This window comes from Salmo salar, chromosome ssa13 (assembly GCF_905237065.1).
Source record: "Salmo salar chromosome ssa13, Ssal_v3.1, whole genome shotgun sequence".
NCBI classification, from domain to species: domain Eukaryota; kingdom Metazoa; phylum Chordata; class Actinopteri; order Salmoniformes; family Salmonidae; genus Salmo; species Salmo salar.
Window position 1 is genome coordinate 106,903,409 of NC_059454.1, and position 16,983 is coordinate 106,920,391.

At 46.4% G+C, this 16,983-nt stretch overlaps 1 protein-coding gene across 1 annotated transcript in view; it reads left to right on the forward strand.

Annotated features, from left to right (window-relative positions):
- The first annotated feature begins 206 nt into the window (after positions 1-206).
- The window catches only part of LOC106568530 (WD repeat-containing protein 7), an 80,113-nt gene continuing 63,336 nt past the window's right edge, over positions 207-16,983 (forward strand). The window contains 8 exon segments of the mRNA XM_045692790.1: positions 207-374; positions 844-901; positions 904-942; positions 4,173-4,249; positions 8,877-8,990; positions 14,948-15,095; positions 16,410-16,510; positions 16,513-16,660. Of these exon segments, the coding sequence (XP_045548746.1) occupies positions 216-374; positions 844-901; positions 904-942; positions 4,173-4,249; positions 8,877-8,990; positions 14,948-15,095; positions 16,410-16,510; positions 16,513-16,660 (844 nt within the window). The 5' untranslated portion in view covers positions 207-215.

The following is a 16,983-nucleotide window of genomic DNA, read 5'->3' on the forward strand; positions in this document are numbered from 1 at the left end:
AAGTGTACGCTTGATATGAAACTACTCTCACTTGCAAATAGTGACTCTAATGGTGCTTCACATCAGCCACTGTTGGGGCATGATAATACCAAGACTAGTCTGCACTTCAATACTGATAATACCAAGACTAGTCTGCTCTCTCTCTGTCTCTGTCTCTGTCTCTGTCTCTCTCTCTCTCGCTCTCTCGCTCTCTCGCTCTCAGTTCAAGAGAGAACATGTCAGGAAACAGCCTGGTTTTACCCATAGTGCTGTGGGGCCGTTCGGCGCCCACTCACTGCATCTTCAGCCTGCCGGTCATGGATGACCTCACAACCATCATTACTGGCTGCCATGACGGACAGATCTGCATCTGGGACATGACCCCTGACCTCGAGGTAATATCATGACCCCTGACCTCGAGGTAATATCATGACCCCTGACCTTGCTCCTACTGAACACAATCCATATCAGTTGTACTTTACTCGTAGGTACCTTACCACTCATTGTCATTCTGAAGTAGTAGTAATTAGTAATTACAGTATTACTATAAGAGAAACATCATGTAAAGTGTTGGTGGTGTGACCCCCTGTCTTCTGATTTAATGTTGTTACTGTAGTAATTAAACAGTGTTACTAATACATTTACATGTTAGTCCTTTCACAGAAGCTTTTATTACATTTTAGGGTTAAGTGCCTTTCTCAAGGGCACGTCGACTGATGTTTCACCTTGTTGGCTCAGGGATTCGAACCAGCGACCTTTTCGGTTACTGTCTCAACTTTCTTAACCTCTAGACTATCTGTCATTACCTACTACACAGGTATAAGTGGTGTTCCTTAGTGACTCTGTGTCTGGTGCTGTTCACAGATCACTTCCAGGGCCATGTTGTTCATCCACACCGCCTCCATCACCTGCCTGTCTAAAGCCCCTGCAGTGACAAGCAGTACATCGTCAGCGCATCGGAAAGTGGGTGAGGACTGAGGGCAGCAGGCCTACACCGCAGTGAGGGCAGCAGGCCTACACCGCAGTGAGGGCAGCAGGCCTACACCGCAGTGAGGGCAGCAGGCCTACACCGCAGTGAGGGCAGCAGGCCTACACCGCAGTGAGGGCAGCAGGCCTACACCGCAGTGAGGGCAGCAGGCCTACACCGCAGTGAGGGCAGCAGGCCTACACCGCAGTGAGGGCAGCAGGCCTACACCGCAGTGAGGGCAGCAGGCCTACACCGCAGTGAGGGCAGCAGGCCTACACCGCAGTGAGGAGTGAGGGCAGCAGGCCTACACAGCAGTGAGGAGTGAGGACAGCAGGCCTATACCGCAGTGAGGAGTGAGGGCAGCAGCCCTACACCGCAGTGAGGAGTGAGGGCAGCAGCCCTACACCGCAGTGAGGAGTGAGGGCAGCAGGCCTACACCGCAGTGAGGAGTGAGGGCAGCAGGCCTACACCGCAGTGAGGAGTGAGGGCAGCAGGCCTACACCGCAGTGAGGAGTGAGGGCAGCAGCCCTACACCGCAGTGAGGAGTGAGGGCAGCAGGCCTACACCGCAGTGAGGAGTGAGGGCAGCAGGCCTACACCGCAATGAGGGCAGCAGGCCTACACCGCAGTGAGGGCAGCAGGCCTACACCGCAGTGAGGGCAGCAGGCCTACACCGCAGTGAGGGCAGCAGGCCTACACCGCAGTGAGGGCAGCAGGCCTACACCGCAGTGAGGGCAGCAGGCCTACACCGCAGTGAGGAGTGAGGGCAGCAGGCCTACACAGCAGTGAGGAGTGAGGACAGCAGGCCTATACCGCAGTGAGGAGTGAGGGCAGCAGCCCTACACCGCAGTGAGGAGTGAGGGCAGCAGCCCTACACCGCAGTGAGGAGTGAGGGCAGCAGGCCTACACCGCAGTGAGGAGTGAGGGCAGCAGGCCTACACCGCAGTGAGGAGTGAGGGCAGCAGGCCTACACCGCAGTGAGGAGTGAGGGCAGCAGCCCTACACCGCAGTGAGGAGTGAGGACCGCAGGCCTACACCGCAGTGAGGAGTGAGGGCAGCAGGCCTACACCGCAATGAGGGCAGCAGGCCTACACCGCAGTGAGGGCAGCAGGCCTACACCGCAGTGAGGAGTGAGGGCAGCAGGCCTACACCGCAGTGAGGAGTGAGGACCGCAGGCCTACACCGCAGTGAGGAGTGAGGGCGGCAGGCCTACACCGCAGTGAGGAGTGAGGACGGCAGGCCTACACCGCAGTGAGGACGGCAGGCCTACACCGCAGTGAGGGCGGCAGGCCTACACCGCAGTGAGGGCAGCAGGCCTACACCGCAGTGAGGGCAGCAGGCCTACACCGCAGTGAGGGCAGCAGGCCTACACCGCAGTGAGGGCAGCAGGCCTACACCGCAGTGAGGGCAGCAGGCCTACACCGCAGTGAGGGCAGCAGGCCTACACCGCAGTGAGGAGTGAGGGCAGCAGGCCTACACCGCAGTGAGGAATGAGGGCAGCAGGCCTACACCGCAGTGAGGAGTCAGGGCAGCAGGCCTACACCGCAGTGAGGAGTGAGGGCAGCAGTCCTACACCGCAGTGAGGAGTGAGGGCAGCAGTCCTACACCGCAGTGAGGAGTGAGGGCAGCAGGCCTACACCGCAGTGAGGAGTGAGGGCAGCAGGCCTACACCGCAGTGAGGAGTGAGGGCAGCAGGCCTACACCGCAGTGAGGAGTGAGGGCAGCAGGCCTACACAGCAGTGAGGGCAGCAGGCCTACACAGCAGTGAGGGCAGCAGGCCTACACCGCAGTGAGGAGTGAGGACAGCAGGCCTACACCGCAGTGAGGAGTGAGGGCAGCAGGCCTACACCGCAGTGAGGAGTGAGGACAGCAGGCCTACACCGCAGTGAGGAGTGAGGACAGCAGGCCTACACCGCAGTGAGGAGTGAGGGCAGCAGGCCTATACCGCAGTGAGGAGTGAGGGCAGCAGCCTACACCGCAGTGAGGGCAGCAGGCCTACACCGCAGTGAGGAGTGAGGGCAGCAGGCCTACACAGCAGTGAGGAGTGAGGACCGCAGGCCTACACCACACATAATCATATTGTGTGTGTGTCATCATAATATGTGCGTGTGTCATCATAATGTGTGTGTGTGTCATCATAATGTGTGTGTGTGTCATCATAATGTGTGTGTGTGTCATCATAATGTGTGTGTGTCATCATAACGTGTGTGTGTCATCATAATGTGTGTGTGTGTCATCAAATGTGTGTGTGTGTGTCATCGTGTGTGTGTGTGTGTGTCATCGTGTGTGTGTGTGTGTCATCGTGTGTGTGTGTGTGTCATCGTGTGTGTGTGTGTGTGTCATCGTGTGTGTCATCGTGTGTGTGTGTGTTCATCATATTGTGTGTGTGTGTGTTCATCATATTGTGTGTGTGTGTGTTCATCATATTGTGTGTATGTGTGTGTCATCATATTGTGTGTATGTGTGTGTCATCATATTGTGTGCATGTGTCATCATAATGTGTGCGTGTGTCATCATAATGTGTGCGTGTGTCATCATAATGTGTGCGTGTGTCATCAGAATGTGTGTGTGTGTGTGTGTGTCATCGTGTGTGTGTGTCATCGTGTGTGTGTGTGTGTCATCGTGTGTGTGTGTCATCGTGTGTGTGTGTGTGTCATCGTGTGTGTGTGTGTGTCATCGTGTGTGTGTGTGTCATCGTGTGTGTGTCATTGTGTGTGTGTTCATCGTGTGTGTGTCATTGTGTGTGTGTGTGTTCATCATATTGTGTGTATGTGTGTGTCATCATATTGTGTGTATGTGTGTGTCATCATATTGTGTGTATGTGTGTGTCATCATAATGTGTTTGTGTGTGTCATCATAATGTGTGTGTGTGTGTGTCATCATAATGTGTGTGTGTGTGTCATCATAATGTGTGTGTGTGTGTCATCGTAATGTGTGTGTGTGTGTGTCTGTCATAGTGTGTGGGTGTCATCATAATGTGTGTGATCATAATGTGTGTGTGTGTGTTTGTCATAATGTGTGTGTGTGTGTGTCATCATAATGTGTGTGTGTGTGTGTGATCATAATGTTTGTGTGTGTGTGTTCTGTTTGTGTGTGTGTGTGTGTGTGTGTGTGTGTGTGTGTGTGTGTGTGTGTGTGTGTGTGATCATAATGTGTGTGTGATCATAATGTGTCTGTCATAGTGTGTGTGTGTGTGTGATCATAATGTTTGTGTGATATATTTTCAGAGGACAGAGTGGTAGCAGTATCAGTCACCGGGATACTGAAGGTGTGGATCATCACACAGGATGTCAGCAGGATGCAGGTAGAGTGGGACTGAGTTACATCAGACACTACTGGATGTTGTTGTTATCATGCTGTTAGCTACCACACAATACTCATATTAACCAGGATGCAGGTAGAGTGGGACTGAGTTACATCAGACACTACTGGATGTTGTTGTTATCATGCTGTTAGCTACCACACAATACTCATATTAACCAGGATTTGTTCCAGATAATATCACGAGTATTGGGACTAATTAGAGTAACTGGGACACACTCAGGGGAACCAATTGTAAGGGATAAGGAGGATGGAAATGAATAATCAAGTTCAGTCACCTCTAAGTGTGTGTTTCTCTTCCTGTCCTGAGTCTAAGCCCATCTACTGTGGGGGCTGTCAGAGCATCTCCTTCTGCAACTGCAACACAGCTCTCTGCTGGGGGTCTAATCCAAGTACAGAAGGGTAAGATGAAAGATCCCATGCTCCTTGGGTCTCCCTTACTGCCCAGGTTGGAATACCCATTCACTGTGATCTGTATACCTAGTACCCTCAGTAGACCTAGTAGACCTAGTGCCCCTAGTAGACCTAGTAGACCTAGTACCCCTAGTAGACCTAGTAGACCTAGTGCCCCTAGTAGACCTAGTACCCTTAGTAGACCTAGTACCCCTAGTAGACCTAGTACCCCTAGTAGACCTAGTGCCCCTAGTAGACCTAGTACCCCTAGTAGACCTAGTAGACCTAGTAGACCTAGTACCCCTAGTAGACCTAGTACCCCTAGTAGACCTAGTAGACCTAGTAGACCTAGTACCCCTAGTAGACCTAGTGCCCCTAGTAGACCTAGTAGACCTAGTACCCCTAGTAGACCTAGTGCCCCTAGTAGACCTAGTAGACCTAGTGCCCCTAGTAGACCTAGTAGACCTAGTACCCCTAGTAGACCTAGTACCCCTAGTAGACCTAGTAGACCTAGTAGACCTAGTACCCCTAGTAGACCTAGTGCCCCTAGTAGACCTAGTAGAGCTAGTAGACCTGGTACCCCTAGTAGACCAAGTACCCCTAGTAGACCAAGTACCCCTAGTAGACCAAGTACCCCTAGTGCCCCTAGTAGACCTAGTAGACCTAGTAGACCTAGTACCCCTAGTACCCCTAGTAGACCTAGTACCCCTAGTAGACCTAGTGCCCCTAGTAGACCTAGTAGACCTAGTGCCCCTAGTAGACCTAGTACCCCTAGTACCCCTAGTAGACCTAGTACCCCTAGTAGACCTAGTGCCCCTAGTAGACCTAGTGCCCCTAGTAGACCTAGTAGACCTAGTAGCCCTAGTACCCCTAGTAGACCTAGTAGACCTAGTGCCCCTAGTAGACCTAGTAGACCTAGTGCCCCTAGTAGACCTAGTACCCCTAGTACCCCTAGTAGACCTAGTACCCCTAGTAGACCTAGTGCCCCTAGTAGACCTAGTGCCCCTAGTAGACCTAGTACCCCTAGTAGACCTAGTACCCCTAGTACCCCTAGTAGACCTAGTACCCCTAGTACCCCTAGTAAACCTAGTGCCCCTAGTAGACCTAGTGCCCCTAGTAGACCTAGTACCCCTAGTAGACCTAGTGCCCCTAGTAGACCTAGTAGACCTAGTGCCCCTAGTAGACCTAGTAGACCTAGTACCCCTAGTAGACCTAGTGCCCCTAGTAGACCTAGTACCCCTAGTAGACCTAGTACCCCTAGTAGACCTAGTGCCCCTAGTAGACCTAGTAGAGCTAGTAGACCTGGTACCCCAGTAGTTTATGTGTCGGGGGGCTAGGGTCAGTCTGTTACATCTGGAGTATTTCTCTTGTCTTATCCGGTGTCCTGTGTGTATTTAAATATGCTCTCTCTAATTCTCTCTTTCTCTCTTTCTGTCTTTCTCTCGGAGGACCTGAGCCCTAGGACCATGCCTCAGGACTACCTGGTATGATGACTCCTTGCTGTCCCCAGTCCACCTGGCCGTGCTGCTGCTCCAGTTTCAACTGTTCTGCCTGCGGCTATGGAACCCTGACCTGTTCACCGGACGTGCTTGTTGCACCCTCGACAACTACTATGATTATTATTATTTGACCATGCTGGTCATTTATGAACATTTTAACATTTTAACATTTTGACCATGTTCTGCTATAATATCCACCCTGCACAGCCAGAAGAGGACTGGCCACCCCTCATAGCCTGGTTCCTCTCTAGGTTTCTTCCTAGGTTTTTGGCCTTTCTAGGGAGTTTTTCCTAGCCACCGTGCTTCTTTCACATGCTTTGCTTGCTGTTTGGGGTTTTAGGCTGGGTTTCTGTACAGCACTTTGAGAATATCAGCTGATGTACGAAGGGCTATATAAAAATAAATTTGATTTGAAATTTGATTTAGACCAAGTACCCCTAGTAGACCAAGTACCCCTAGTAGACCTAGTAGACCTAGTGCCCCTAGTAGACCTAGTACCCCTAGTACCCCTAGTAGACCTAGTACCCCTAGTAGACCTAGTGCCCCTAGTAGACCTAGTGCCCCTAGTAGACCTAGTACCCCTAGTAGACCTAGTACCCCTAGTAGACCTAGTACCCCTAGTACCCCTAGTAAACCTAGTGCCCCTAGTAGACCTAGTGCCCCTAGTAGACCTAGTAGACCTAGTACCCCTAGTAGACCTAGTGCCCCTAGTAGACCTAGTAGACCTAGTACCCCTAGTAGACCCAGTACCCTTAGTAGACCTAGTAGACCTAGTACCCCTAGTAGACCTAGTAGACCTAGTACCCCTAGTAGACCTAGTACCCTTAGTAGACCTAGTACCCCTAGTAGACCTAGTAGACCTAGTACCCCTAGTACCCCTAGTAGACCTAGTAGACCTAGTACCCCTAGTAGACCTAGTACCCCTAGTAGACCTAGTAGACCTAGTAGACCTAGTACCCCTAGTAGACCTAGTACCCCTAGTACCCCTAGTAGACCTAGTAGACCTAGTAGACCTAGTACCCCTAGTAGACCTAGTGCCCCTAGTACCCCTAGTACCCCTAGTAGACCTAGTAGACCTAGTGCCCCTAGTAGACCTAGTGCCCCTAGTAGACCTAGTGCCCCTAGTAGAACTAGTACCCCTAGTAGAACTAGTAGACCTAGTAGACCTAGTGCCCCTAGTAGAACTAGTATACCTAGTAGACCTAGTGTCCCTAGTAGACCTAGTAGACCTAGTGCCCCTAGTAGACCTAGTGCCATCGATTATCATCAACTGGCATGGGATGCTTATATGACCAGGATTATCATGAACTAGCATGGGATGCTAATATGACTAGGATTATCGTCAAATAGCACGGGCTGCTAATGTGACTAGGATTATCATCAACTAGCATGGGTTGGTAATATGACCAGGATTATCATCAACTAGCATGGGATGTTTATATGACTGGGATTATCATCAACTAGCATGGGATGTTTATATGACTGGGATTATCATCAACTAGCATGGGATGTTTATATGACTGGGATTATCATCAACTAGCATGGGATGTTTATATGACTGGGATTATCATCAACTAGCATGGGATGTTTATATGACTGGGATTGTCATCATCTAGCATGGGTTGCTAATATGACTAGGATTATCATCAACTAGCATGGGTTGCTAATATGACTAGGCTTATCATCAACTAGCATGGGTTGGTAATATGATTAGGATTATCATCAACTAGCATGGGTTGCTAATATGACTAGGCTTATCATCAACTAGCATGGGTTGGTAATATGATTAGGATTAACATCAACTAGCATGGGTTGCTAATAAGACTAGGATTATTATCAACTAGTAATATGATTAGGATTGTGCCTTTAGCTACTGGCTAATGAAAGAAAGTTGGTATGAATACCAATAGAACAGGAGAGAAATAGTCTACTGGTTTCTATGTCATGGACGTAATTCCCTCCACGTTTGTATGGTCGGATTTTTACTTTGAAGCAAGGTAAGACATGCCTAATAATATGAAGTAAAACGTTCAGTTTTCAAACAATTAATTATATGTTTTCAAAACACATACTGCCCTACAGCTGTTTAGAAGTAATAAAATACTTTTTGAAACAACAAAATGCTGTCCACCCCATTTTAATAGAACATGCTCTCAATAGATAGAATGAGAGCCACTGCCAGTATCAGCTTATTTAACTAGGTAAATCAAGAACAAATTCTTATTTTCAATGACGGCCTAGGAACAGTGGGTTAACTGCCTTTTTCAGGGGCAGAATGACAGAGTTTTACCTTGTCAGCTCTGGGATTTTATCTTGCAACCTTTCGGTTATTAGTCCAAAGCTCTAACCACTAGGCTACCTGCCTCCCAGTCCTCTAACTAGATACCAAAGTGTCTTATGTTCTTAGTCAATGTTCTCTTTCTATCTTATATTGTATGTTCTGTTTGCCTGGGTGTCAATCTGTTTATGCTTTCTCGCCAAACGTGACAATGTTTGGCGTGGCAATGTGTGACAAGGACATGGCAAGATGGCACAAACAGATGTGGGACCCATCAGGCTAGTGTGTTCTGTATTTTATTTAGGAGGTGTGTAGTTTTCTGTGTATAGATTTGATTAATGTGCTGTCTGTACCTTCTCAGTTTGTTGTTATTGTTCATATTCTTTTCTTACCCTCGTCACACTGCCTCACCCCTGATCCGAGGGCGTGTGCTCCTCCAGATTGAGGAGTCTGGTGAGGGGGTAGACATGGTGGTGCTGTGCCACCCTGCCAGCGAAGTAGACATGGAGCTCTACACACCAGAGCTGCTATTCCACCAGCCAAAAGAGGCACCAGTAAGCTCAGTGCTGCAGCGAACAGATGGAGAGAGGCACACACTGGCTCTGTCCAGCAGGGGGAGCCATTAGCTCTGTTACAGATTCACTGCATGCACTCAGGTTCACAGAAGAAGCATACAGACCAGGATGGCAAGATGTGATAGTATATTGTTGTGGCACGGGGCAATTACACAACATTTAGTGCCCCATGCATAGTACGCTGGTGATTTGATCAATATCATATTTGATGTTGATGAATTTCACACTATAAATCGGTATCCTAAAATGTTACTAATATAGTCTTGCAGATGTCTTGTTGATGAAGACTGATAACTGATCTGCAATACATTGATCTGAATTCTGATTGACTCCAATGCTTTAATTTATGTATTTTATTAGCCAATCGAAATAAAATCTCCTAAACCCCGTTTGGTCAGCTGAACAGTTATTGGTTGCCTGCCCCTGTGATGTGTGCACCTCTACGATGCTGTTTTTCTGATTGGTCAGTTTCCTCATCTCACTCTGGCTCACCTGGTTCCATGCTCCTCCCACTAACATCTCCAAACCATCAATCTCCTCTCATGTAGATCTTCATGCTACTTTTTCACTGAAAATCAGATCAAGACACAGATAAGGACATCTGATACAGTTAGCCTGTTTAGCATCTGATACATTCATAACAGGTAGCCTGTTTAGCATCTGATACATTCATAACAGTTAGCCTGTTTAGCATCTGATACATTCATAACAGGTAGCCTGTTTAGCATCTGATACATTCATAACAGTTAGCCTGTTTAGCATCTGATACATTCATAACAGGTAGCCTGTTTAGCATCTGATACATTCATAACAGGTAGCCTGTTTAGCATCTGATACATTCATAACAGGTAGCCTGTTTAGCATCTGATACATTCATAACAGGTAGCCTGTTTAGCATCTGATACATTCATAACAGGTAGCCTGTTTAGCATCTGATACATTCATAACAGTTAGCCTGTTTAGCATCTGATACATTCATAACAGGTAGCCTGTTTAGCATCTGATACATTCATAACAGGTAGCCTGTTTAGCATCTGATACATTCATAACAGGTAGCCTGTTTAGCATCTGATACATTCATAACAGGTAGCCTGTTTAGCATCTGATACATTCATAACAGTTAGCCTGTTTAGCATCTGATACATTCATAACAGCTAGCCTGTTTAGCATCTGATACATTCATAAGCCGTTCTTAGTGCTGTTCTTGTGTGGCTTCTTCCCTTTCTATTCTCTAGCCTATTCCTTCTCCAACAAAACACTCCAGTGCCTTTGTCTTAAACCTTTTAGGATTGTGTTTTTAGGATTGTGTTGAACAAAACATTTTTATATGAATTAATAGATCATGTCAATCTTTGCAAGTTTTTTTGCTAATGTGTGCATGCTAGACTGTTGGTACTTTGCATTGACCCTGTGGCTGTCTGTTCAGGATGCTCAGAAACTCTCAACTGACCTCTGAACTATGACCCATACTATTAGAACTCATAGACATACATATGGCCAGAGATGAAGAGACGAAGCGAGAGGGTTTACTCCGCCCAAAATACAGTGCATTTGGAAAGTATTCAGACCCCCTTGACTTTTTCCACATTTTGTTACGTTACAGCCTTATTGTAAAATGGATTAAATATTTTTTTTATATTTTTTTCCCCCTCATAAATCTACACACAATACCCCATAATGACAGAGTGACCATTGTGTTCTTGTTCACCTCTCTGACGAAGGCCCTTCTCCCCTGATTGCTCAGTTTGGCTAGGTGGCAAACGTCTTCCATTTAAGAATGATGGAGGCCACTGTGTTCTTGGGGACCTTCGATGTTGCAGAAATGTTTTGGTACCCTTCCCCAGATCTGTGCCTTGGAGCTCTACGGACAATTCCTTCAACCTCATGACTTGGTTTTTGCTCTGACATGCACTGTCATCTGTGGGACCTTATATAGACAGGTGTGTGCCTTTCCAAATCATGTCCAATCCATTGAATTTACCACAGGTGGACTCCAATCAAGTTGTAGAAACATCTCAAGGATTATCAATGGAAACAGGATGCACCTGAGCTAAATTTAGAGTCTCATAGCAAAGGGTCTGAATACTTAACTAAATAAGGTATTTCAGTTGTATTTTAAAAAAAAATTTCTATACATTTGCAGAAATGTCTAAAACCTGTTTTCGCTTCGTTATTATGGGGTATTGTGTGTAGATTGATGAGAAAATCAATTTTAGAATAAGGCTGTAATGTAACAAAATGTGTAAAAAATGGAAGGGGTCTGAATACTTTCCGAATGCACAGTATGTCCACGTTGAGTAGATAATACGTACGACCCTGCCTCACACAGGAAGCGGCGCAGGTCCTAATCCAGGCACTTGTCATCTTCCGTCTGGATTACTGCAACTCGCTGTTGGCTGGGCTCCCTGCCTGTGCCATTAAACCGCTACAACTCATCCAGAACGCCGCAGCCCGTCTGGTGTTCAACCTTCCCAAGTTCTCTCACGTCACCCTGCTCCTCCGCTCTCTCCACTGGCTTCCAGTTGAAGCTCGCATCCGCTACAAGACCATGGTGATTGCCTACGGAGCTGTGAAGGGAACGGCACCTCCATACCTTCAGGCTCTGATCAGGCCCTACACCCAAACAAGGGCACTGCGTTCATCCACCTCTGGCCTGCTGGCCCCCCTACCTCTGAGGAAGCACAGTTCCCGCTCAGCCCAGTCAAAACTGTTCGCTGCTCTGGCACCCCAATGGTGGAACAAGCTCCCTCACGACGCCAGGACAGCGGAGTCAATCACCACCTTCCGGAGACACCTGAAACCCCACCTCTTTAAGGAATACCTAGGATAGGATAAAGTAATCCTTCTAACCCCCCCCCTTAAAAGATTTAGATGCACTATTGTAAAGTGGTTGTTCCACTGGATATCATAAGGTGAATGCACCAATTTGTAAGTCGCTCTGGATAAGAGCGTCTGCTAAATGACTTAAATGTAAATGTAAATAATGAATTATTAAGGAAGTAAGGACTTTTTGTATCGGGGGCAATGAATGTCGAATTTAGTCAGGACAAAAATAATTTTCTATTTTGATACGAGAGGCTTATTGGGTCTAATTGAAGTTTTGTAATGTTTAGGTTGTTACAAGTGTACTGATATAAGTAGGACACATGACATCCCGACAACTTTGAGAAAAAACACCATCAGAGATGTCCCTGTTGAAATTCGAGATGTATCCACCAATCCGCAGAGAGGAATAGGCATGAGCTTGACAGCCCACCGTTCCTCTGACGTGGACAATAAATCCCATTGTTAGGGTGGAGACACAAGCTTCTCATCATTTTATCTAGTATCTCTGATATGTTTGTGTCCCAAATGGCACTCTATTCCCCAGTGGTGTAAAGTACTTAAGTTAGTTTTGGGGGGTATCTGTACATTATTTATATTTTTGACTACTTTCCTAAATAAAATGATGTACTTTTTACTCCGTACATTTTCCCTGAAACCCAAAAGTACTCATTACATTTTGAATGTTTAGCAGGACAGGAAAATGGTCCCATTCACGCACTTATCAAAATAACTTCCCTGGTCATGCCTACTGCCTCTGATCTGGCGGACTCACTAAACACACATGCTTCGTTTGTAAATGATGTCTCAGTGTTGTAGTGTGCTCCTGGCTATCCATAAATTTAAAACAAGAAAATGGTGTCGTCTGGTTTACTTTAATATAAGCAATTTAAAATGATTTATATTTTTACTTTTGATACTTCAGTATATTTTAAATCAAATACTTTTAGACTTTTACTCAAGTACTATTTTACTGAGTGACATTCACTTTTACTTGAGTAATTTTCTATAAAAGTATCTTTACTTTTACTCAAGTATGACAATTAGGTACTTTTGCCACCACTGCTATTCCCTACATGATCCCTGGTAAAAAAGTAGTGCACTATATAGGAAATAAGGAGCCATTGGGATGCTGCCATATTCACGCTATGAGGACCTGAGGTGCTGCTCCACTCTGCTGCTTCTCTATGTCTCTGTCTCTGTCTCTCTCTGTCTCTTTCTCTCTGTCTCTTTCTCTTTCTCTCTCTGTTTCTCCCTCTCTCTCTTATTAACTCCCATATATACCATCAATATTACATCTTATAAGCCTGTTATAATCCCTTTTTATAATAAGCCTCACGTAAACGGTAGTGAACTTCTGATGGACCCTAGTTGATTGATATTTAGGCAGTGAATAAAAAAAAAAAGTGATTTTTGTTACTCATAAAAACAATAGGGCCTTCATTTAACCGTCATCTCAGCTTCCCAGTGTTAATTTCTCTAGGAAGGAACACAATTATAGCAGAGTAAATCGGTCAAATAAAAGATCAAAGGTACAGTCCCAAGAGGCACCCTATTCCCTACGTAGTGCACTACTTTAGATCAGAGCCCTATGGAACCCTATTCCCTATATATAGTGCACTACTTTAGACCAGAGCCCAATGGGTAGTGCACTACATAGAGAAGAGGGTGCCGTTTGGGACTCGTATGGAGTCCTACCAGTGAAAGGTCAGTTAGTGGAGGACCATTAACAACATGAATAACTATCGATGTTCAGTCCTGCTAGATTTGTTAGGTAGGCAAACAAAAAACAGTCTTCCAAGTTGAGACCTCTCTTATCTTTTTTTACATGGCACCAGGTTTCTCTTCAACAATTTAGCATCTTGTCTAGCTAGCTGGTTTGTATCCAGATGATTCAGTGCCTTGCTGTCCAGAGAGCTGAGTTAGGGGATATTTTAGTATGGGAGGGGGGGTCAATTCATGTGTTGTACTGTAGGTAACCCTGTTGGTAGTTGAGTAAGCAGTCTGTTCTTCCAGCTTGGCATCCTCTTAATATCACAGTGATGTTTTATAGTGCTAAACGTTAACAGCACATCCCAATGCTCCCATGGCATGAGATCATGTCCCCCTGCAAGCCCGGCTTCCCCTTCTTATACAGAGCAGAATAGAATATTCTGGAGTTTTTAGGTCCACGGTACAACAAGACTACAGTATGCTGTCCTGCGTTTAATCCCATCATTATTAACCTTTAACATAATCCCTGTATCATTACGACGAGACCATTTACACTTTGGTATCGTCATACTGCACAAATGATGGAATTGGCATGGATATATGCCAGCATATGTTGGTCCTGTATATATATTCTACATGACTTTGTCAAAGACTGAGTGACGGCCTGAGATAATGCCATAGATATGGAACTGAACACAGAGATAATGCCATAGATATGGAACTGAACACAGTGATAATGCCATAGATATGGAACTGAACACAGAGATAATGCCATAGATATGGAACTGAACACAGAGATAATGCCATAGATATGGAACTGAACACAGAGATAATGCCATAGATATGGAACTGAACACAGTGATAATGCCATAGATATGGAACTGAACACAGAGATAATGCTATAGATATGGAACTGAACACAGAGATAATGCCATAGATATGGTACTGAACACAGAGATAATGCCATAGATATGGAACTGAACAAAGAGATAATACCGTAGATATGGAACTGAACACAGAGATAATGCCATAGATATGGAACTGAACAAAGAGATAATACCATAGAAATAATGGGTGGACTCTGGCAGCCATTGTTAGTGGAGGAGCAAACTAGGAAGTCAAATCAGGAAGTGTAGCCATCAATATGTGCTGTGATTTGTTGATTCAACTCAACTGACATTACAAGAACTCCCTTCCATTGCATGAGCCACATCAGTTAACATCATTTGAATGAACATTCTACATTACCATGGAAATTATTCAATCGCAATCTCAGGCAGCCATTGCGAGTGTACCAGGCGAGTTGCCATGGTTAGAGGTTCCAAGCCCGTTCTATTCATTCTGTTTCTATGGATAATACCAGTGTTCATTGTTCTAATGTTCTACGTTCTGTGTTCTAGTTGCTCATATGTCCCTCGGTGACATGGTTCTTCTAGAGCCGTCGGGAGCCCTTCCACAAGCTGCTGGTCCAGGGAGATTCAGCAGGACGCCTCACCCTCTGGAGCATCCCAGACACCTCGCCCCTGCGGTCTCTCTCCACTGCAGCAGGTACCATTTAGTCCACTAGGTGGCACAAGAGCCCCACATCTGTACGGATACTGTGGGTGAGAATTGGAAGGCTTTTATGCCATTGGCTGGCTAAAAACCAGTCAAATCATCCCTCCCAGTGTAGGGAATGTGTAGTCCATTATTTCCCAATGTTTTTGTTATGATATCTGCGGCCTAAAATGCTTGATTTTTTCCAGCGGCTTTATTGACATTTTGCGATGAAATGTGATTAAAAAAAAATCAATTTAAAATGTATATAAAGTAATAAAAAGTAATGTGGTCAGTTCTAGTACGATTGTACGCAAAATACATTTCTAAGACTGTGTTTAGACAGGCATCCTGATTCACTAATTGTTCTTAATTTTGTCCAGCAGTTCAAACCAAAAAGACTCATGATTCTTGAGCGATGAAAAAAGTGGCTGTTCCGATGTATTTATTTTTGACATGCTGTAACGATCGTCGTGCAGGAAGGAAGAAGTGGACCAAGGCGCAGCTGGGAGCGAACTCATGTTATTTATTACAGACTGAAATAACACGGTCAAAACAGAGAATAAACGTATCGCTACTGCTCCAACAAAAAGAGACAACAACCCACAAACATCGTGGGGGGAAAAGGAACTTAAATATGATTCCCCAATCAGAGGCAACTAGTGACAGCTGTCTCTGATTGGGAATCGACAGAACCCAACATAGAAATACGCCCCAAAGCAAGGCTATACCAAAAACATAGAAAATAAACTATAGAAATGCCACACCCTGACCAAAATAGAAGAGTTCACCTGGTCAGGGCGTGACACATGCCTTGCTGATTGGAAGTGACTTCCTCTTGTGTTCCAGCACAAAGTTACACGGAGTACAAAACAATTTGCTCCCACCTTCATGTAAAACATTGGAAATGGGTTTTTGCAGTCTTTAACGGTGGTTTCTGTTGACGAATAAGATGCCTTCCTGTTTATTGTTCTGTCAGTCGTCATCATCGACTTCACACGCTGACAGGGGGAAAACGTTTCACATGTGGTTCTATTGGGCTGTTTCCTTCAGTAACAGTGGTCAAAATTGCCAACACTCTTTTGATTGGACCCTTTTGAGATAAAAGTGCGGGTAATGGTCAAAATCGCGAGCTGTCGCATAATATGCATGGCTTGGTTGATTTAATTTTTTTGCGTTTGAGTTATGTGATCGTGGATTCCGCGTGTCACATTCCTCATGATTCCTCTTCATGCCATTTCTCTGGTCTAAGCCGGGTTAGTCAGCTGGGTCTGTTTGGTTCTGTATATAGATAATACTGTGTTCTCTACTTCCCTGTCCCTCCAGAGCTCCAGCTGTCCTCCACCATCTCCCTCCAGGAGGCCTTTGATAAGCTGGTTCCTCTGTCGGCGGGCATCATAGACCAGCTGAGTGTGACGCCCGGGTCGGGGGGGGGCCCATCAAGGTGACGGCCAGCGTAAACATCCCCTCCCAGGGCAGGCTGGTGTGTGGCAGAGAGGACGGAATCATCATCCTGGTCCCCGCCACACAGACCGCCATCGTACAGCTTCTGCAGGAAGAACACATGCTGCGTGGAGGTGAGGGGGTTAGTGGAGAGGAGTGTGGGGGTGTACATGCTGCGTGGAGGTGAGGGGGTTAGTGGAGAGGAGTGTGGGGGTGTACATGCTGCGTGGAGGTGAGGGGTTAGTGGAGAGGAGTGTGGGGGTGTACATGCTGCGTGGAGGTGAGGGGGTTAGTGGAGAGGAGTGTGGGGGTGTACATGCTGCGTGGAGGTGAGGGGGTTAGTGGAGAGGAGTGTGGGGGTGTACATGCTGCGTGGAGGTGAGGGGTTAGTGGAGAGGAGTGTGGGGGTGTACATGCTGCGTGGAGGTGAGGGGGTTAGTGGAGAGGAGTGTGGGAG